General features: G+C 46.1%; 1 protein-coding gene across 28 annotated transcripts in view; it reads left to right on the plus strand.

The window, feature by feature from the left end:
* The first annotated feature begins 359 nt into the window (after positions 1-359).
* Positions 360-23,093, plus strand: part of LOC119184754 (myosin heavy chain, muscle) — a 45,421-nt gene continuing 22,687 nt past the window's right edge. For 8 of the 28 annotated variants that reach the window (XM_075869672.1, XM_075869662.1, XM_075869671.1 and 5 more), the window contains exons 1-13: positions 360-465; positions 3,485-3,741; positions 7,034-7,174; positions 10,333-10,489; positions 12,190-12,217; positions 13,736-13,847; positions 15,500-15,592; positions 15,681-15,744; positions 16,463-16,561; positions 19,306-19,409; positions 20,094-20,351; positions 21,120-21,269; positions 22,646-22,816. In XM_075869672.1, the coding sequence (XP_075725787.1) occupies positions 3,556-3,741; positions 7,034-7,174; positions 10,333-10,489; positions 12,190-12,217; positions 13,736-13,847; positions 15,500-15,592; positions 15,681-15,744; positions 16,463-16,561; positions 19,306-19,409; positions 20,094-20,351; positions 21,120-21,269; positions 22,646-22,816 (1,563 nt within the window). In that variant the 5' untranslated portion in view covers positions 360-465; positions 3,485-3,555. Of the gene's footprint in view, positions 466-676; positions 696-3,484; positions 3,742-6,498; positions 6,640-7,033; positions 7,175-7,855; positions 7,997-10,332; positions 10,490-12,189; positions 12,218-12,803; positions 12,904-13,735; positions 13,848-15,499; positions 15,593-15,680; positions 15,745-16,462; positions 16,562-18,155; positions 18,260-19,305; positions 19,410-20,093; positions 20,352-21,119; positions 21,270-21,993; positions 22,165-22,645; positions 22,817-23,093 lie in introns of those variants that run through there. The other 20 variants (XM_075869675.1, XM_075869665.1, XM_075869679.1 and 17 more) reach the window with 9 other exon arrangements.

Genomic DNA, 23,093 nt, shown 5'->3' on the forward strand with positions numbered 1-23,093 from the left:
GTCTTCCAGATTTGTTTAAGCCTGTACAGCGGCATTACTTGAATGTTTTATAGCGTCTTATCACCTTGCAGATAAGAATAGTTTCAAGATTGCAGATAGGCTTCGTTTGAAGGCATGACCGCTACCAGTCTTTCATTCAACACCGGTCAGTGTCCAGTCGAGGCATTCCAATAGAGTCCAAAGGTTTCGACCGCCGGGTTGACAGCCTGGCGGCCTTGCCCCGCCGCTTCTGCCGCCGCCGACGGCACCGGCTATTTTGGCGAAGCGCCTGCGACTCCCTGGTCCAAAAATGGAGGCTCCGTGCCCAGGGCGCTCCAGGCTTTGTATGGGGAGGGGGGTGCCGAGGGGGAAATGGCGGCGTCCAATGGCGCGCCCCTCTCTGGTTTCGGGGGCTGGCGCGTGCAGCGGGCTCGCTTAAAAGCAGCCCGCCGTCCGGAACGGCCCCCACAGCTGAGCTTTTCCAACGTAAGTGCCCCTGTGCCTCACGCAACTTCGCGCATCTGGATACGACGTCGCCGAGGGCTACTCTCGTGAGATTCGGGATTTTTGCCACCCCCCCTCACCGGGGCCAGGTAAGGCCTCGCCTCCACTGGTGTCCGCAGGCTTCAACGTCCGCCAGCGCCATCCACTTCGATACGGATTACGCTATAGTGCAAGATAGAGCTGCTGCTTGAGGATATCGACTACCTTGTATCGTACGTAAGCCGTTGGTGAATAATGCAGATCTTAACCATCAGATACCTTTTAGGCCTGGCAACATCGGAAGCGTCTTGTGGCCGTAATTAAACGTGCAAGGAGGAAGTGCTCATATTATTATGGTAAAGCGACAGCACCCCAATACGGCATCACTTTCCAGATTTACCGCTAGCTAATTTCGTTTCTGCCGTTACATTGGTGCTCTAAGGGAGGTGACTTTCAAGCGACCTTCGATGCTGTGCAGAGTTTTTTTTTTTTTTTTGCAACTTTTTCGCAATAAGCAAGATTCTCGTGAAAGTGCGCTTGATTTGTAGTTTAGCCGAGAAAACAGGAGCTACAGCCTTGTTAAGCAAGTGATGGAATGCCTAGAAAGCGAAATCCTTTATCATTGGCAATTATTTTACTTCTAAGCAGAAGCGCAGATTTCCACTGTGCTGTCCACGAAGCGTAGGTGTAGAGCTCAGGTTAAGTGCTGCTTATTTTTAAATAGGTCACATCACGTACTTAATTGACGATGCAGACATGATTTCACGATGCGCAACTGAGCACGATTTCACTCTCGCGGTTGTCGTTCCAGGGGCAATATCAATGTCACTCACTTGCCCTTCGTTGAACTTCATGGAAGTATAGTGCAGTGATTCTTATGCTTTAGAGAACCATTCGAAATATTTTATGGTACAGCTGAAAGACACAGGCTAAATCAAACTGCGGTGCTTATTCATAGACAAGAATTCTAATGGGCTCCCAAAGAGGTGGCTAAGAATGGGGGAGGCTTTGAAAGATCGTAAGGCCTTTCTGTCACAATGGTGGTCCAAAAACTCTATCCTGAGGTCTATCGTTTGTGCTATAGACAGCTATGTTTCACCAAAGTATGTAATTATAAGAGTCTGTTTTCTCTATCAGGAACGTTTTCGCATGAGCAACGACAAAATTCATCTCTAAAACCACAATAAAGTATTATCGCTCAATGCACTGAGCGGAATCCGAGTTTAGGTTAGTTCTTGAAATTTACCTGTAGTTTGTTGACTACGAGGGGCTGCATCGTCGGTAAGCTTTATCTGTGCCTAATTCAGTGCCTCTTCGTAGTTTATAGTATACAGCCAGGACAACAACACGTGCACTAGCTGTGATGCATGAAATAGAATAATATTTGTTAATGGCAGTCTCCGTTCTTTATTATTGTTAATTTAGTCTTCAAACTGATTTCGCGCTATTATGCGCCATGTTCATATTGCATTTCGCTGTAACCAATATTGCTAGCGCAACACAGCGACGAAAAAAAATAGCATTTCTTCGTACAGACTGTATAAAAGCCAACTACGCTCAAGAGCACTGGACAAATTTTACCCTAATACAGCTGCCACAATGATTTGGATTAGCTCTTGTGACACGTAGGAATGAGGCTAACATATAATTGTATGCCTAATTAACTGCATATGACGTAATTTACGATCAAGTATTATATCATTGTCGTATTGTCAATAAGGACAAAGCCTGCGGCACCATTAATTGCGACGGGGCGTGGCCATCCTGAATTTCCTGGAGACCTCGGTGCATATTGCCTATTTTTTAAGTGTTTATAGTGTGATTTGTTCCTACACAAAGTGTAATTGTCATTGCACTCAGTGAAACGTATCGCACGAAGTGTTATTACACTGTTACTTAGCAAACAGCAACTGGCAATTTAGCGCGGTGAAAACTAATAGCGGCCGCAATTGGCAGCAAGTGGGCCGTCATTTATTTGACAAATGATGCTCTTTATAGCACGACATACAGTAAACCAATACATATCTACTCTTGCTGTGCATGTGATTGCACATATGTATATCATGTGGGACAGTCTGAATTGGTGCAACTAATATAAACGATTTCAAACGGTGTTTGCATATCAAAAAGGTTTCATTGGCAGTGACATATTTATTTAAATGTACTGGTGTGCACATTTGGAGGTGACAGCAAAGTCTATAATGAGCCTTGAGGCTCAGTTTCAAAATTAGTACTGACGATGTGTGTTATAATTGCAAAACTGCGCGCAACTATGCTTGTGTTCCTTACAATGACCTAAAAACGAAGGAACATACTTAACTAATTTCTTCTACTCCGAGCAATTGGGAGAAAGGGCAAGCGGGGTTCAATGCATTCAAACATTGCGGATATTCGAAAGCAATTCTTAATCTGTACACCTCCACCTTCTCACGTTACCATCGAGTTCTGTTGTATAGAGTAACATAACAGGCGCCAAGGAGCGATATATCAACTAACGATTCATTAAAGAATGATGCATCATGCAATATTTGAAGACATCTAAGCCACGAGGAGAATATCTTCCAGGACGGCGGCGCTTGTTGTTCGGATATTGGAATTTCAGTAAAGCCTCGACGTTTCAATGGTACCGTTGCGTAGTAAAAACGTCTTTCGATGTGATGACTGGACAATAAATAATTCTTCTGTCAGACCTTTCCCATAAAATCACGGAACTGCATATTTTTCATCGTGAATTGCATAAAAGGGAAGCAATTCACGTTTTAAAAGCATAACCTGCTCCATTATGGTATAAATTAGAGCTTAATTCCTTATACAAAGAGTACACACTGTTTTCCGACAAAACAAAGCCAAAGTTACAAATGTAACCGATTTGCAGTTAGGAAGTGCTTAATCTCATCCTCAAGACCACATCTCATTATTTATCGTCATGTCTTGTTGCCTTAGGGCTTTCGAATATTGCCAGTCGCGCTGCTCGGCTGACGTCGTGAACACAGGTTGATGTGTTGCTGTTTGTTGACTGCAGGCAGGAAGGCTTGCTGAAGCGGCACACGCCGGCCGACTCCTCTCCGAAAGAAGCCCCCCACGAAAGAAGCGATGGCCGAGGACCCCGATCCCACCGAGTACCTGTTCGTCTCTCTCGAGACCAAGCGCAAGGACCAGACCAAGCCTTACGATGGCAAGAAGATGGTCTGGGTGCCCGACGAGAAGGAAGGTTTCGTCCTGGGCAACATCGTCTCTACAAAGGGCGACATGGTCACCGTCGACTGTCCCGGCGGAGAGGTAGGCGCCGACCACCACGCCCGTTCTCTGTTTTGCTTCCGCATGTTGCCACATAAGCCATGACCAAGTCTTCGAAATGGACACTAGATACCAGCCTTTATTAGGTCGTTTTACGAGGTGCAAACAAAAACAAACTTTGCAGTGCACTCTGAGAGCTTTCCTGCCATGAGACAGGACAGCAAACATAGCTTAGTAGGTAAAGAAGGCGTAACATTGCAAGCGGGAAATTATGCTAGTGGGTACTTTGAAGAAAAAAATGTAGAGTTGTTGAGCTCTCGGCAAAACTGAAAGTGCTCAAGCACGTTCAGAAGCAGAACAGAAGAGCATTAAATTTATGACTCGAAATTCGTAGGACGGCTGCATAGCCAACAACAAAAAAAGGTGAAAAAACACATTTCGTGATGAATATAACCTAAACTTATGATTTCTGCGGAGGCATAAAGATGCCGCTAATGTTTGCCGAAAATTTGGTAACGCGACATATTCTGTGAAAAGCACGCGGTGAGACCTCGTGAAATCAAAATGTTGAAAAATTCAGGGAGGAGTTTATGGTAACGTAAAGTTCTGGTACCACACGATTATGGCAGTGATATACGGGCAAAAATACCTACATGTGCATGAATAGATGATTTTGTATTTGGAGCAATTATCACTGCTTAGTTATTCACAAAGAGGAAGGGTACGGAATGCTAAATTCTGTTCGTAACTGTACGAAGTCACTGGTGGATCGAATCGTCCGTAAAGTAAGCACACGCGGCATTTTTTTTCTATTTGCCTATTTTTAGCGTATAGTTTATTATTACAGATAATCTTTTAGTAAAAGTAAGAAAAGAAGAAACGAAATCTGAAGAGCTTGGAGAGCATGTCAAAAGCGTGAGAAATAATTTACTTTGCGTCTTCGTTTTAGATGTATGGTCATTTCATGTGGCTTTTGAATTTTTGTTTATGTGTTTTTGTTCTGTTGTTGTGCTTGTGTTGACTGTTTTTCTGCCATGTTTAAAATAGTTTTAATAGTTCCATCTTAGACGGGGGCGGCACACGAAACGATGTTCACTAAACATCTTGCGGGAAACTACAAAACAGTAAGATACTTCAACACACTATAACAGGGGATCGCACTGTTGTTGTTTCTTTTTTCATCCATTACGACCACTAATTACAAACTTGCTAACACCACTATAGAAAGCCAAAGGAACTCCACAGGGCAATAGGCCAGCAATTATTGACCAAACTTTGAGAATCGTGTCTTTTTACTCGCAAAGGCTTTCACGTAAACGGCCGAGGTGTGAAGAAAGCAAGCTATCATTTGTTGGTAATCAACCGGTATACGTATTACACTAGGTTTATTAAAAGATGTCAAAGAAACTTAGCCAGCGTAGCGTCGACCATGGTGCTTCAAAATGCACATGTGTGATATGCTAGCGATGCAGTCCAGCGCCTCCTTACTATAACCACCAGATAGTCTCCATGCACGATGGTTGTGCCTTGTATGCAATGAGCCACCAGACCTTAGCAAGATCGCGCGACCTCTGTCAGCTCGGGTAGCAGCGGAGCCATTCTTGCGTGCATTAGTCAGCCACCTCCTCCGTGGTCGCGCCACACACTGGCGGCCGAAGAGGGAGCTTAAGCCCAAGTGGCCGGCTCAGATGCGGCTTTAAATGGGCCTGCCGGAACCCTAGCCCGCACGAACCCCGTGACGTCATCGAGCTGCGGGGCGCCCTATTTCGGGGTGAGCCAGCGGAGCGCGCGTATTTCGGGCACCGGTCGGCCCATTCCACGGCTGCCCGCCCGCCACCCAACCACGCGCGAGACGGCGGGCGAGCCGCTTGCCTGCACTGCCGTCCCAGTGCGATGAGAAAAAACAAAGATGTAGAAAAAAAAGAAAAACTTGGCTTGTAGTTGGGCAGCCAGCTTTTGGCTCGGCTCGTTGGCTGTGCTACCTTCGCTCGAGCTAGACCAAACTGAGCCGCGGAAGGAGCGGCTTGCGGTGGCTACTCACGTAGCTACATACATGCCTTGAAAGATAATAAAAAAGAATAAAATGAAAATAGTAAATAAACCAAAGCTTTTGGAAGTGCAGAATCGGTGCCAGTAGTAGTGGTAGTGCACGGATTATATTGGGAAAGCGAGAACAGAATGTTAGTGCTCCCAGAAGGCACCATTAAACCAGACTATTGTAAGCAGATTCGCGGCTGGAAGGCTTGAAATTTGCAGTCACATTTTAAAGATTTATAAGCGTTTCTCCTATAGCAGGTATCACATACTAATGAATAACATGATAGGCTCTGATAGAGCGTATAAAACTCCTGTTAGCCTCTATATTACATATTGTCCAGTGGTTGAGTCACAAAAATCAAGATGCCACCGATTCAGTCCCGCCGTAATAGTCAGGTCGGTCATATTAAAGACGCCTTGAAGGTGTACAGCGTTCTCTTCTCAAACAGGAGTTGTTGCCCAAATGCAAATATTTGCAATGTTTGACTGACTCCCCGTCCCGCTCCCTTACCGAACAACAGTATCGGTAGCATACCACACAAATTTTCACTGGACACTTAAAAGAATCACACAACTTTTGGTCACCGGTTGAACCTTTATTGTTTTCTTGCGGTAGTTTGTTCATTGCGCCCTTATTCCCACCCCCCCCCCCGTAAATTAAACGTAATGCTTCGAATACAGGACACATAACGGGTTATCTATAACACAACCTGTCACGCGCACGTGTTGACCCGGGAGACCCGCGCTTTTCCCCTCCCACAGCGCACCATGAAGAAAGAGCTACTGCAGCAGGTGAACCCGCCAAAGTTCGAGAAGTGTGACGACATGGCTTCTCTCACCTACCTCAACGACGCCTCGGTGTTGCACAACCTCAAAGAGCGATACTACATTCACCTCATCTACGTAAGTGCGGGACCACCCGCACCGCGGCGTGCCTTGCCGTGCCTCATCGGCACTCGCGTGGATGCAGCGTGCGTTTCGTTCTCAAGCCAGCCGGCCTGGTGGTGCTGTGCCGCAACAGCGCTACACTAACCACGTTTGTTTTGTCTGCGCCTGCAATCTTCGCGGAAACCGAGGTGGAAGCCCAGTGTTGCCAACATTGGCATCCACCGCTCGCGCGGCCTTTGGCTGCACTTTACTACGGAAGTGGTCCAGCCATGTACCCTTCCGGACGGCTATCGCTCGGCTGAGTTTTCAGCGCTCATTACGGCTTTTTATTTTTATTTTGGTTTCGGAGTTGTGTGATTTATGTTTATTTTGTGCCCACGCTTAAACGCATGCCTGTCCGCTCTTATAGCAAACCGTCAAGAAGGACCTGCTGCAGCAGGTGAACCCGCCAAAGTATGAGAAGTGCGAAGACATGTCGTCCCTCACCTACCTCAACGATGCATCGGTGTTGCACAACCTGAAAGAACGATACTACGTTAATCTCATCTACGTAAGTGCGGAAAAACCCCGCCGCACAGCCCCGTCCAATCCCCGTGTGTACCACAACGCACCGAACCCCTACGGATGCGTAGAACCCGCACTCCCAAATTAGAAACCCACCATCCCCAAATTGGCATTCCTCATGCACCTGGAGGTGTCAACCTCTTTTCCTTCAAGTTTCTTCCTTCCAATCCTTCACACCGCACCGTACTCGAGGCGTACGCCTCATGCCCCAAACTTAGAGATTCCCACTCCTCTCGTACCCGGTAGTGTAATCCATAACGCCTACAAGTCCTATCATCAAGCCCCCAAAGCCAACCCCATCGGAATTGACAAACCCATGTCCCACCGGATATGCCAACCCCACGCCCCTGTGGTGGACTACCCTTCACGACCAAAGTAGTTAGTAGAAATCCCGCCGCCCTAAAAACCACTGCGCTCTGCCAGCGTTGCTGCTCGAACTAACTTCCGTGTGATCTTCATCGCAGAGCGCCACGCACCGCCAGCGAAGACAGCGTGCTTCAGCGACGGCGATTTGCTTTCGCCTTATCCTGCTGCAGCGGTATTAGAGTTACCGCACTGTAACTATTTCTGCTGCTTCAGACTTGGCCTTTGGCGCTTACCACTGCTTCTTTCTTTTCTCTCTTTTTTTCTCTGCCCCCACGCTCACACGCTTGCACGCATCGTATAGCGCCCTGTGAAGAAGGACCTGCTGCAGCAGGTGAACCCGCCAAAGTATGAGAAGTGCGAAGACATGTCCAACATGACGTACCTCAACGACGCCTCGGTGCTGCACAACCTCAAAGAGCGTTACTACGTTAATCTCATCTACGTGAGTACGGAAAACGCTCGAGCAGCAAGACGCGACACGAAACAAATAGTCTTACTGCACCAGAATGAATATAGTCTATAGTGACACAACCCGCACGCACACCGGTTCATGAAACCACTTCCTCTACGCTCCGGCCACTCGCGTGCACTGGTCAGCGTCGAAGTTAAGTGGAGCCCGCACGAAGAAAAAGGAAATTGAAGCGTTCTCAAGCAGTCGCCAATGAATTTCGCACTGTAGTCAATCTTCTAGCTTTCCCATAGAGGAAGAAAAAAATAAGCTTTCTTGTTATCTCTTGTAAACAAAAGTTCATATCATGTGTGTAAGGCAGGTGTATTGTTTCCCTTCTATTTAATAACGTAGACCCAGCGATAAAAGATGTGGTCAGATGTTCTGGTTATGTTATTTTGACAGTTTGCGTTCATTTAGGCTTAGAGTATTGTTTCGTCAACTGGGAGCACAAAATCCAGGTGCACTTATTTGTGCTGCCCAAATATTTGCCTGGCCCTGATGTTTATTAGAAATTTCTCTCGATCAGTCCAAATTATATCACCGCAAGTGAAAATCGCAATTCAGTATTCCTTCTACTTCAGTTTGACCACAAGACCACAAAATGGCACTTCGTAAGAAGAGGCCATGCTTACATATGAACACATTCGCAGTCAGTGGGCATACCTCGTAGTTCTCAAAACAGGCACCACTCATTAAAATGAAACCTCTGACTATTTGTGGCCTCCATGTTGACAACAGCTGCGATCATAAGTACAATATTTTGTTGAAAGTAAGACACCAAGTTACAAAAGCAACCCTTGATTTCGACGCCCAGTCACGATCCTTATCCCAGTTCATGCGTTCAACACACCACAGAACGACCCCAAACACCACCCCTTGTACCCATAGTGGCATGAGATTCACGAATTGCCTATGGGGCCCTGTTTACTTCTAAATTATCTGTACACATGAATTCGAGTTTGAATGCATTTTATTCTCTACTAAATTGTACTTGAAAGTTCTTTGCGTAATGCAGTGTAATGGTAAATAACGCCAGGCCCCCATAGAACGTTTTCTCCTAGAAGTAAAAACGTTGCACGACACTTGGAATGTTCATTATTCCACCAAAGCATCGTTCAATACTCCTTCTTAAAGGACAGAGCCTACCCGTAGAACCCACCACACCTTTGATCCGGGAACGTAGAAATCTGTTGCAGTGGATCCTGCCACGAAACAGCCATCAAGCTCCACCTACCGCTGAACGGTAGGCTACGAAGGACGCCGAAAGCCAGCATGGCTCCCCTGCAGCTTGGGTGTCATCCCCTGCATGATATGCACGACGGCATGATTCCATCGACTTTCCCCCCTTTTGATGCTTGTATTTTGATTGTCTTTGTGTTTCATTCAGTTGTTTTTATTGCACCCCTCAGCATACGCCTTTGCAGGGAATCCACCTTCCCGCTAAATTCTCTTCTCTTGGTTTTGGAACATCTGCACCATCTCCTATGAAAAAGAAATGAAAAAAGTCACATTTTTGTTTATGTGTACATGAAACAGTCGATTGACATCCTATAGGATTCCTTGACGAGGCGTGAAGCTGTGTTTTACCAAGAAAGTTTCGTACTTATTGTCATAGCCCACAAGTCGTGTAAATTTGTGAAATCGCTGTTACGGTTACTGCCTGCTTTGCAAACTCGTGTTCAAAAACTTTGTTATCGCGTGTGCATTCTGTCTCCGTAGACTGCCCGTAGCATACTCTGCTGCGGTTGTAGGTATTAAGACCTAGATGCGGCCTCAAACTTAGACCTTTAAATCTCTCTGGGGCTTCGTACGCGGTTGTCGGGGTTTCAGGGCGTCGCCAAGAATTCGCAGACGCGCGAAACATTTGCTTACACGACGTCAAAAACATCCTGTTATTTAAAACCTCGGAAAAATTCCCCCGACGCGTAGAAACAGCCATATTTTTTTATTAGGAATGCTTTCTTTGTATATTTGTTTTAGCTCGCGAACTAAATGCAAAGAGCTCGTGCTAGCAACCGCAGTCACGAAATCAATTGCGCGAAAGGCTCCGCAGCTCAGGCGCACATCTGGTAAGACGCGCGGCTCTTACAAAAAAGAACAACAAAAAATATACAGGAGCCGTAAAGCGGCGGACGCTGTGGGTCACGTGATTGCCTAGAGTCTTAGGAGCAGCTGCGTTCCGTGCCGTTTCGGAAGCTGTTAAATGTTGCGCGTCTGTTGACAAATCGCACCAGACGCCGTATGTCGTTTCGTGGCATGGGTCACGACGTGGCTAACGCAGCGTCTCTGTTCGCGTCCTTCTTTTCTTCGACTGCGGCGCACAACAGACGTACTCGGGCCTGTTCTGCGTGGCCATCAACCCCTACAAACGCTTCCCCATCTACACCAAGCGCGTCGTGGAGATCTACAAGGGCCGCAGGCGTACTGAGGTGCCTCCCCACGTGTTCGCCGTCTCAGATGGAGCCTACATGGACATGTTGGCCAGTGAGTATTGCATTCCGACATTCGCATGTGTCTCCGAATGTTTTTTTTTTTTTTACTTGTGACGTGATCAAGACGGTCACGACTACCGTACGCGGAGTTCATGCAGTGAACAGGTTTCGTAATGTGTTGGTATATTGATGGCACGTACCGATTCAACATACTGGTTCGCAATCCGTGACAAACTTTACCGAAAAAGGAAGTGAGATTAGAACTCGTGCCAGAGCTTGCTTGCTTAGTTTAAATTGAGGGCTTTTCCGCGGTAGTTTTCGAGAAACGCTAGCGTTAAAACGCGAGTCTGTATGGCGTATGGTAATTCACTTTTAGAATAGGGAGTTTTCGATTGCCATACCCTTAGTTAGCGGGCGTTGAAGTCTCAGCGTTTGTGTATCCCCCGCAAACGCTAACGCACACTCGCAGCACCCTCGCTGCTCGCAAACGGGCGTTGTGGGCCTCTCGCCCTGCACCATGTTTTGGACTTTCTGCGTGTGGACCGCGAACGCTAACGGCGGTCAGCGTTATGACGCATGCGCAATGGTAGTGGCCACTACGAATAGTGTACGCAAAGCATTGAGTACTCTATTCGAAAGCTCTCTAACAGCATTCTCAAAGCTTGCGGTTCTTGTGGGCATAGATAGCGTTGCGGTGCGTATCGTTGCGTTCGAAACCGATGTCAACTCTACCACTCACTAACCTCCAGGGTATACCGCTTAGGATAGCGTTGTTAGGCTTATTTGGAGCAGCTTAACACCACTTGCACCTATTCGTAACAACAGCGGCGTCTCTCGTTGCTCCCAGGAAATCCCGCCTGTGTCTGCTTTTAGTTTAGCCACACTCAGCTGAAATAAACTTCTTTGATCTGTTTTTGGCTCCAGCAGTGTTCTCGTCTAAACATTCGCGCTTTCTTATCAATTAGAACGTGGATGAGTTACGGAACCTCCCTAGGTGCACGGTGGTTGTACGTTCCGTACTAGCTACAGTTATTACGTACAGTGCAGCGTTTCAACCATGGCTGTACCACACGCTGACACGACGTGCGTTCTATTTGGCATGCATAGCCACGGACGAACACTGGCGATGTTGCACTGCACGCAACAGTTGGAGAAAAGATGGGAGGCACTTTCTGTGTGCATCAGCTCTTGCTGTGCAGAAAAGATGTCTTGTAGTTTTTGCAACTCATTCACTCCCAAAACCAGCATCAGGCGTAGAAGAATTGCGGGAACGTACCATATAGCGCGAAATATTGAATAATGGAATGAATAGTTCGAAGATACGGCCATCGAAAAGCTCGGCTTTTTTTAGTATTATATTCGTCGAGTGATCAGCGGCGTCAATATGCCTGCTGATTTTCGCTGTTGGGAGTATGTTGTACATATCATGATCTAGTACTTGCATCAACAATTTATATTCTCATTTAGGTGCTTCAGAATTATTTACGTGTACCAATATTATTTCTTCTTTTTGCACAACCTAGTATTTTTTTAACGGCTGCATATTACTTAGCAGCAGGCAACGCCCAAGCTTTTCACTAAACCCTAGATGAAGTTGTGGCAAGCTGATGTTTGTAAGAAACCAACTTTCCAAATGGATCAACTCATGTGATACGTTGCCTTCACGGTTAACATTTTCTTAATCACTACTTCAGTACTAGGGTACCGTTGGGGACAACATTGTAACGGCATTTTCTTTCTCTTTTATTACAGACCGTGAGAACCAGTCTATGCTTATCACGTAAGTCACATTGACCCTGAAGATTTTTCAACATCTTGTATTTTCTGATTTCCTGATATAATTCTATAAATATAAGAGCAGACGTTTAGGCTACTTGTGTACAGTGGTGTGAGATCTGCAAGAGGCAATCCTGGAGGAAAATTTCTTCCACCTGTCTTCATATTGCCGCGTTTTTGGTCTCATCTACCAAACACCAAATAGTCTTGTGTCCTTGATTCCTTTGCATGAGAAAATATTGGAGGCTAAAATTTGTAGCAGATGTTCGCTAGCCAACTGGATCTCCTGCAGCCAAACTGACTGCTTTTGACAAAAAGTGGTATAGAAAAAAGGAGCAGCTCTATGCCTTTCAGGCCTTGTGTGACGTTGTTACTACATTTACACTTGTCTATTCACCAATCATCACAATTTCAGGTTAATCTGAAGAAATTGCACCCAGTTATTGGTTTTGTGGTAATTAAAGATAGAACGCTAGATAAATTTTAAAATTGTGGTGGAATCTTGTTCCACAGCGTGTGAGTGTTTTCTCTTGTCTTGTTGACCCCTGCCTGGTAACCCTCTCTTTCCTCCTTTCCCTCTTACCTCCCAGTGGCGAATCAGGAGCGGGAAAAACTGAGAACACCAAAAAAGTCATACAGTATTTCGCCCTTATCGCCGCCTCGGGTTTTAAGCAGCAGTTTTCCAGCGGAGTAAGTGGAAAGAACAAACAATATTCTTGGCTGCCACATCGGCGACTGCAGCAGCAGCCGATGCTCAAGCCCTAACTCGCATGCAGATGTTGCCGCCTCTTGTGTACGCTGTCGCTGCGTCTAAAGGTCACAGCCTTGTGTCCTCGGGGCAGCGTAGTCGTTGGCAGGGCACCCATCTGGATGAGTTAACGTCACACGTCAAGATAGGTGCACTGGGCTCGATGTTTCAGCGCGGCGTTTCATTTCGCGGGAACATGCAGGAGGAGAGCTTTTTAAAGGAACCGAGATGTCAGATACGCCTTTACGTATTTCAAGCGATTGTCAACGCAATAAGCGTATTGCGGCGGTCTGGCATGGTAGAGTTGACCGGGGCCTCGCTTCTTTGTTGCACTTGAATTTCAACGACATCTTTACCGCTAAACGTGACGTCCAGAAGTTAGGCCATAAGTATTCAGTGTTTCAATGATCTTTTCTAGGCAAAAGGCATGCGTTGGCCTTAGGAGTGAGCTACTTTTATCTTCAAGGAAGTATTCTCCTTCGGGAAAAATGGTCTCTGCTTTAGGTAGAAGGACCCCACTCCTTTAGATGCCACGACCTCCTTACCGACTCCCACCTGAAATCCCCGCGAAAACCAGTACTAAAGAACATCTCCAGGACGTAACAACCCAGTCCAATCCCAGACTGGATTCCGCACCCGAACACCTCACCAACCTCCGGAACGTCCGTTAATAACCCGATCGATGCCTCGGTGTAACCGCGTTGCGTCAACTGTTCTCTTTCTCTCTCTTTCTTTCCCGCCCACCCTCAATTTTTCTCCTCCGGCTGCCCCTAGCGGCGAGTCTGGTGCCGGTAAGACTGAGAACACGAAAAAGGTCATAGCCTATTTCGCGCACGTCGGCGCCACGAGCAAGAAAGAGGAGGCCGCAAAGAAGGACTCCAAGAAGGTATCCACACCTGTCGTGCAAAAACCCTTTCCGCCCCCGCCCGCCCGCTGTTTACATCCCGTGATTTCCTTGTAGCCGTCCCACAATTCGTTTCAGAAGCATGGTTGCGTGCTTTGCTCCATCAAGCATTGGGACAACACGGCGAAGCAACCCGGGTTATCATGTTAGTGTCCCTTTAAAATCAGCCCACACAATGTCTTACGTATTTGGTACATTTGGTTTAGGAATAACTTCAATGGCTGAAATTTACTGGTATAAAACGCTCGCAGTTTCCAATTACGCAATGCGGTAATCACACAGCTATGCAAAGAAGGCTGTAGAATCAGTGTCATTGATCACAGCAAAACACTTTTTACCTTTAACCGGTAAGCGAGCATAACTCTTAGATCTACCAAATATCTTTTTTTTAATGTGCGACAGTACACTTCCCAATCAAGTGAGCCATCGGAATAGTTCTTGTTGGTTTTCAGGCTTAAATATCCGTCTTTAACTCTGCACAGCACATGCAACACTGTAAATTTCGGAGTGGACCTTAAGTCATTCGTTAGGTTTCGGGTAGGCTTTCTATGCCTTTGTCCTGATGGTTGATTCTAGATGGAGCAAAAAGCAATTGCAAGAGTTTTCTAAAGGAAAACGGGTCATCCCAAGTATCCCACTAACGGTAAAAGCACGCGTTAGCCGACCAATAGTTGTCCTGGCAATGTAGCCCTCCGAGCTCTGCCTTTGCACCATCCGGTACCGCACATCTTGTCCTGTAAACGCCTCTTTCGCGGACTGCAGGCACGTTTTCAAGAACTGCACGCTATCGTGGCTATACTTCATTTTGTAGTGGCCTTGATCCTCGCAAAAACCTTTCTTTCATTTCTCTTGATTGTTATTCTTGGCTGACATAATAGCATGGCTTCAGTTGCTGCTTTCTCAAGACTGCTGAACAACTAATCGGTCTCCACATGAGACACTGTACACCTTCACCACGTAAAATGCGACTGTCATTAAGCTTTTCTCCTTCGATTACTAATTACCCGGCTGGTCAATAATATGCATTTTTACAAAGAGTAGTGTTTAACTCTGCAACCATTGCTAGACCTACAGAATGGTTTTCCTACGCGGTAAATGTCCCGTGTGGACGTTTAAAAACAAATGATACTCTAGTTCTGTAACTGATACATACCCTGCCTTCATTTTAGACGGACATTACTGTTAAGCTTCTAACTTCTTGTGATTAAGTAAATAAATAGAACAAGACGCTTCCACAAGCAGTGTTTCAGGCGCGAGCTGCATGCACGAACATATGCTGACGTTCAGAGTCACAGGGGCATTAATTATTTAATAAAGACATGTTACACGGATCGAGTATGCCATAGTATTGAAGTCGAGCAACTACGAGGAGGTTTTGACCCTAAGAGCAAGGTTACAAACGCCTGTATTGTGCGTGCTGTGAAGCTCTTGTAAGCGCGAATGAGAGACTTCGAACGGTCTTATCAGCCGCAATACCGATAACGTAATAGACAGGCAGAAGGCAGGAATGCGTAAGCTTCCATTTTGTAGACATTCACAGTGGCTGCAAGAGCAGCGGTGCAGTGTAAGGTCCACGATGGTTGCCCACGAATGTTTATGGTCCAGGTCTTCTAACAGTTTCCCACGACGCGTAGGGCAACTTGGAAGATCAGGTTGTGCAGACCAACCCCGTTCTCGAGTCCTTCGGTAACGCCAAGACCGTGCGTAACGACAACTCTTCACGATTCGTGAGTATACCTCAAACCACTCTATGATATGCAAGTAGTCTATTCACGTCCACTCATGGGGTCATCTTGTTCTGTTGTCTCAACACAGGGTAAATTCATCCGTATCCACTTCGGTCCGATGGGCAAGCTAGCCGGTGCTGACATTGAAACATGTGAGTTCGGAAGATAGCTATTGCTTTCTTGCCTGTAAACCAAGATGCCCCTCTTTACGGCTTTTCAAATCCTTATGCTAGACATTGTTCCTCTGATGTGTTTGTGTTGGTGTGAATGTTATTACTTCGCGCTAAAGTGTCTAGGTCTTGTTTATGAGTGTGTTCGGTGTATCATAAAATGACAGCTTAAAGTGCTTGATATGTTGTTATGGTGCATCGTGCTTGCCGAACAGGCATATAACTCATATAGTGTTATACCACTTGAGAAGTCTGCCGCATTTCCACCTCTACACCTCGAATGCAGCTGCACCCGAGCCTGCGCCAAAGGGGGTTCATTATAAACTGACGTCGTGATAGGAACTGCTGGTGGTCTCGCCTTAGAAGAACACTATTCAGGGCATGATAGGGACTCTTTCCTTAATTGCAGACGCCATCGGCTGCCGAGCTTCGGCCGTTTAGATGGAGCTTCTCCGAACTTAAGATCTGTATGACTTTAGTAAAATACCTCGGCAGTGTTTCGGAATAGTGCGTGCTATGTAAGGTTTGTTAAATGAAAAGCATATCGCAGGTGATGTTGGAAATTGTGCTGATTCAGCTAAAACCGCCCGCTACACACGGTTATTGCTTCTGATACACGGATAATTGCGGCATCGTAAAAATTTAGAGTGGAGAGAATGGCCTTGGTGAAAGCACAATTTTTTTTCTTTTTTGCTACCAGATCTACTGGAGAAGGCTCGTGTCATCTCTCAGCAACCCGCTGAGCGTTCGTACCACATCTTCTACCAGCTCATGTCAGGAAAGATTCCTGGGCTGAAGGGTAAGCCATGCATGCTTGCTTTTTGTTAGCAGATTCATATTCATACTCTTTCCAGACTAGTTCAAATGTGAAAAAAATTTTAAAAGAACGACTCTAATGAGGTATTTGTGAAAATCTAAAAAAAAGCACCTTTGTTTCTAACTTGAGGCAACCCTGAAGAATATTTCTAGTTTATGAAGAAGTTTTACATTCTGATTTATATTTCTGAAATATGGTACTGTATTCCGTCGCTTAGCTTCAATCCTCGTTCGAAAGCATCGCAATCGAGAGAAAGCTTTTCAAGTGCCTATGCCGCTTAGGTTAACAGAAGAGGTCATATTGATGATAATGTCGATGCGGTGGTTAGCGCTATTTGCTACACCTTAATATTTACTATTGTGCTCTAAAGAAACACTAACTGCGATGGTGGCATTACAGTAAAACCAGCCTAAAACAATACTGTGGGGGCATCTTCTGTGAAAATGGCTAGTGGTATGCATAGAGCTTCAGTTGGAACGTGTCCATACGCATTTCTCATGTGTGAGTAAAATATCTAGCCATCCAGGTTGAACTTGCCGCGTGACGACCACGTAAGATCGGTGCGCATACCAGCTCATTGCCTACATGTAAGACCACATCTAACAATCTTTTACAAACAAACACATCGATACACTCGTTGATGTGATCTGAGCAAGGCGTTAATACATACGCACAGAAAGATTGACAGCTATTTTAAGTTGCAACATCGCCAAAAAATTTGATTTCTACGAAAATAAAATTACTGGTGCTGCTTAGGCACGCTTTACGCAGCCGCATTGCTTATTACAAGTAAAATATAATGCAAATGCTTGAAGTTGCCGTTTTGGGCTGAGCCATAACAAGTGTGACGAAACGAGTGCATTGACGGTGCATGCCTTTGATGCCATCTTAATGGGCTTTCGTGTTTTTACACATTTATTTTGTAATTATCGTGTGATGCTTTGCTTTTTTTGCGCTAAGAAAAACAACCAAGAAATTATACATAGTTCGCACTGATCAAAAACCTGTTTTCATGAAACGTTCTATGGTGAAAATTGCATGCAGGACAGCAGCACTTCTGCAGAACTGCCAGCCACATTGCACCTATCATTGCAGTGCTTTTTGTCTGCTGTTTACGTAAATGTTTGCACTAACGAGCGATAATCAGCGCTTGCAATCAGATCATGAAAACAAAAAAAAGTTTCGTGACAGGGAAGCATATGTTACGGCGCGCTTGATATATAGAAAACAAAGGTACAAGGGCAGCCGATGCTTCCTACTTTGAATGAACGTAATGTCTTTGTCATGAAGTTTATAAATAGTGTCTAAGTAATCAGTTCACAATATTCAATATTATCCTCGGTAGCAGTAAATTTCTCCATAAATTTCTCTGCCAATGCGGTCACTTGCTGGCCCCACTTAATTGAGAGAGGAGAAATTTCAGCCAGTCGTGAATTTGCTTAATTTTGTTGGGAGCTGTGACTCGCGGGGCTGGAGCTAACCCGCGTGGCTTGCCAGAGTGCTGCGCCTTGAGCTGCTGCTTTGTCTAATGAGCTTTGCCTTTCGGTGCCCCTGTCGCCTCCTTCCAAACGCACAGAGAAACTGCTGCTCAGCAATGACATCTCCGAGTATCACTTCGTCGCTCAGGGTAAAACTGAGATTGCCGGCGTCGACGACGGCGAAGAGCTGATTGCCACGGACGTGAGTAGCACGGTCACTCGAGAGACACTACGCCTCACGACCATGGGTCCCGTCTCCCTTTTTTGAGCACGTTACCTATCTACCACCACTTTTATATGCCCCCCATCATCTATATCCGGCCACTTCTACGCCACCACTCTTTACCACTATTCTCCACCGCCAATCTGTACCGCCACTCTTGTCCACCACTCTCTAATGACCTTTTCGTTCCACAACTACCCGATCTTCGCGGTCATGCTCCTTGACAAACCCTCACAATCCACTTTTTTTCTGGTAAACCTTCGTTTAAAGCCTCCTGTTTACCACCGACGAACCACTGCACCTACTGTGATAGCCAAAGCAAACATACCCCCGAGAATAATACGCTCACCGGCATTTGTGTTTTCCCAGGAAGCTTTGTCGTAGGCACTCGTTCGCTGTCACCCGTTTCGCTAGAGGAAGCCAGCCGACAGAAGTTACCGCATTTCGTTAAACGCCACGGATTTCTTCGGGAAAGCATTACCATGTCAAAGTTGAATAAGGGTAATTTTGCTACGCGGATCGCAGCCTACAGCGAGGTTTTCAACACTTCTTCCATAATTAAGTTTGTGCAGGTGGGTGCAAGGCTTAACAAACGCTTCCGTAATTCGCATGAAATACAAAAATCTTGCTCGGTCATACTTGCATCACACGCGCTGCGGCACAGCAAATACAGTCTAACAGTTTCTATATTTTCGGTGCAATTGTTGTTGGCCTAGGAATTGATGCACCTATATGTTTTTCCTAAAACAGATTTTTTTTAAGAAGGTGCAATGCCATAGTAATTATTTCGTTTTGAGTGCAATACAGCTGAACCTTTAAACAGAAGCGAAATAAAAACACCGTTAGAACGGAGTCTAAATTTGTTCAGCTTGCTGTCTTGTCACGAACTAATGTTAAAAGCTACATAATACAGGCCGGCTGCTTTAGGCTTGCGTTAAAGGTGCAGTACCGCAGTGGGCAATAGGGAAGGTCGTGGCCAGAGTGCGACGTTGCGACCTTCCCGTTCCTGTTCCTTGCCGTTGCAGAGAAACTGCTCCTTAGCAACAACGTCAACGACTACCATTTCGTGTCCCAGGGTAAGACTAGCATCCCCGGTGTTGACGACGGCGAAGAGTTTATGGTTACCGACGTGAGTAACTCTTTTCCTTCCCTCCTTTACGTCCCGCCTCCCTTTCCTTCCATCATGTCACAATCATCAGTACTTTTTTATTTCTTCATTATTTTCTCATCCTGAAGGTATAGTGATTATGTGTGAAGCAAAACCTGTAGATTTGATTGTTTCTTGCGCTACCTTCAGCTACCCAGGATATGCTTCTATAGCTGTAGAGCAAAAACTTGAACGCCTCGAATTACGCAGTCTCTATTAGGTTCTATTAGCTATCTAATAGGTAAGTCTCTATCAAGTCTCTAATAAGTAGTCTCTATCAAGTCTCTATGAGTATTCTCTGTTAGGAATAAGTAGTCTCTAAACTGCATTTACTATAGTCTCTACACGTATTCTTCAGATTATGCATACAATTTCACATTTGCATATTCTTTCGTGATTCTCAACTACAGAAGACTCACTTCGGAAGCTGCTTTTGCGTGAGAGCTCTGATCGCAACGGCTGTTGCTAACTTTATCTCAGAGAGGAGTGTATAAAAACTTCCGCTTCTGGTGAACCCAAGGAGCACTCGGGGAAGGTTAGCCTAACTTTCGTAATTATCGTTGGTCAGAAGCTAAATGTTTCCTTTCAATTGGCCAGAAGAGCTCCTAAGTGAACGAATGCAGCGTGCGCCCCATTTTAACGCTTCTGTCAACGCGCGAACCGCAGACTGCCTTCGACGTGCTGGGCTTCACGGATGAGGAGAAAGAGAACATCTACAAGGTTACGGCGGCCGTGATGCACTTCGGCTGCCTGAAGTTCAAGCAGAGGCCCCGAGAAGAGCAGGCCGAGGCCGATGGCACCGAGGAAGGCGAGCGCGTCGCCCACTTGCTGGGTCTGAACGCCGCCGACCTCTACAAGAATTTGCTCAAGCCGCGCATCAAGGTCGGCACTGAATTCGTCACCCAGGGCAGGAACATCACCCAGGTACGCCCGTCCAGTCACTGTCAACTTCTTTGTAAGCAAGGAACGATTGACGACCACACCTTTGTAGTTCGAATCAGCCTGATTGCAGGGATAGCTTAATTAGGGCGAGAGCCAGGGTGGAAGGTTTGGATGCAGACTTTAATCCTCGGGGCAGGATGAATTTTTCAAATATATAGATTTCCTTTTTTGAGAAATATATCTTGATTTACACGTGCTTTCAAATGGATTTGTGTTAACTATCCTTTCTTGAATTGTTCTACCTCCTTGCAGGATTACGCAGAACTCATTTGCAAAATTTGCTTTCAAGTGAGCGATCACCACGCTAACGCCATGTTCAGTGCTCGGGAGTTCATATGTCGGTCCTTTGCTGAAACGACTAGTAATGGCCACTGGAAAATGACACTAAGTGTGCGACCACTTGAATTGACCAACAACTGTTTATTGAGCATTAGAGATGCAACGTCATGCTGGCATTTACGGCATTTCAGTTGCCACAAAAGTCGACTGACGTAAACATGCCTTTCTAAGTTATTACACAAAAGCCTGCACACGTGTCGGGACGCTTTAGGTCGACATTTTAAAGCGCGTGTCACTTTATTGATCTGCATTCGAAATCAGTTTAGCGTGGAGAATGCGAACATTGTTGTGGCAGAAAAGAGGGAGCTCTTGTGGATACCCGATAGGGTATATGCACTTGCTGAATGCTGGCAGGGCTTTTGAAATGCGTAGGTGACTTTGAAACTTTGCTAAACATTTATTCCCGCACAGGTGACGGCCTCCGTGGGCGCCCTGTCCAAGGCCATCTTCGACAGGCTCTTCAAGTGGCTGGTGAAGCGTGTCAACGAGACTCTTGACACCAAGCAGAAGCGCCAGCACTTCATTGGTGTGCTGGATATTGCCGGTTTTGAGATCTTCGACGTGAGTCGGACACCACTGGCATTCTTTGTGTATTTGATTGAGAAAACAGTAACGCGGATACAGTAACGCGGAATCTCTATCTCGTTGCAGTGTTAGTACTCTCGATAAGTGAATAGACGTATTCAGATATGACGCGTCGTAGTTGGTGATTGGTATGTTTTTTTCCGATACAAAAGCCCTCAGGAAGATCTTCGTTTCATTAAATAGGATAAAGCATGTTAAAATGTCGGTCAGTGTATATTTAGCAGTATACATATCATTCTAGATGGCATTAGTGGGAAGAAAAGGAGTTTGAGTTAGTGACAGGAATGGCTGTATATCAGTTATCGTGGAGCTGAAATTGAATACCCGAGGCGTCTTGGACCTGGCTTTAAATAACTAAAATAGCTTCAAAATCCAGCTGACAATTGGATACCCTCCGTTCCCCTAAGACCTTTCCAAGTCCTGCCTTATCCTTTCTAGACTAGTACCTATACATCCCCCCTTGCTTATAGAAAGTGCCCTCAAACCAAGATATCTGCCTTAAGTATATTAGCAGGCAAGTGAACGATAGGAACCTCTTTGCCTGACTTTCTCCGGCACCAATTCCTTCAGTATCCACCAAAGCCACAACACACTCTAGACTCCTTGCGCCCGCTACCGCGGAGCGTTCCTCTAGTGTGCCACCTCTGTCTTCCCGATCTAGACCTTCTTCCTTCCTTTCCCGTCCCCTCCTCCCTCGCAGTTCAATAGCTTTGAGCAGCTGTGCATCAACTTCACCAACGAAAAGCTGCAGCAGTTCTTCAACCACCATATGTTCGTTCTTGAACAAGAAGAGTACAAGCGCGAGGGAATCGAATGGGAATTCATCGACTTTGGCCTCGACCTGCAAGCATGTATCGAGCTCATTGAGAAGGTAACTAGCCGCCAAGAGACCCGCCCGAGTTATGCGTGTGCGCTCGCAAACGCAACTGTAGCCGCTACCACAGGGAGGGCCACCGCGTAACACGTCTGTCATGAGCAAAGCGACGGCTGTCAAAGCACACCAAGGCATTGAGAGCTCTTGTTTTCATATTCCTGCTGTAACTCTCTGACTTTCGTAAGCTGAAGCTGAGCACGAGTTGTACAGTATGCCTAAATACTCCACTCAGGGAACTTTTCAAGAGTGATGGCGCTCTTCAGTGCCTTGGTTGGCTTACAGTTGCCGATTCTAGTGAAACTGTGGCTTCAAGCTGTTAACATGCGGATGTTCTGCTTTTTTTTCATTTCTGTCTCACCCGCCCTCACACAACCGCCGCTGCCACCACTGCACTATTTTTCTTTTTGTGTCCTTTCCTACCGTACACAACACCCACCATGTCAACTGTTCCCCCCAAATTGAATCCGGTCGCGAACAGTTCAACGGCTTCGAGCAAATTTGCATCAACTTCACCAATGAAAAGCTGCAGCAGTTCTTCAACCACCACATGTTCGTTCTGGAACAAGAAGAGTACAAGCGTGAGGGCATCGACTGGGTCTTCATTGACTTCGGTCTTGACCTCCAAGCTTGTATCGAGCTTATTGAGAAGGTAAAGCCACCTCCCACCAACCGCTCATGCCTAGCCCCAGTAATAGGACTTCCCCGTAGCGAGTCCGTGCCCCCCCCCCTCCTCCGCACAATCTCCTTTCACCGTAGCTCATATCAGCCACAATGGTGGACACCCCTTGATTGAATATTCCCCGAGCTAACTAGACACCGTGTAACGCAAAAGGGTCGAAGCGAAAAGAGGCTAGCAATGTGATAGAGAGCCGTAAAGTCAGATGCCTCATTTTGCTTTGTTCCGTGTGTGTTTCACGAATGAAGCA

This window comes from Rhipicephalus microplus, chromosome 7, assembly GCF_043290135.1.
Source record: "Rhipicephalus microplus isolate Deutch F79 chromosome 7, USDA_Rmic, whole genome shotgun sequence".
Classification (NCBI taxonomy): domain Eukaryota; kingdom Metazoa; phylum Arthropoda; class Arachnida; order Ixodida; family Ixodidae; genus Rhipicephalus; species Rhipicephalus microplus.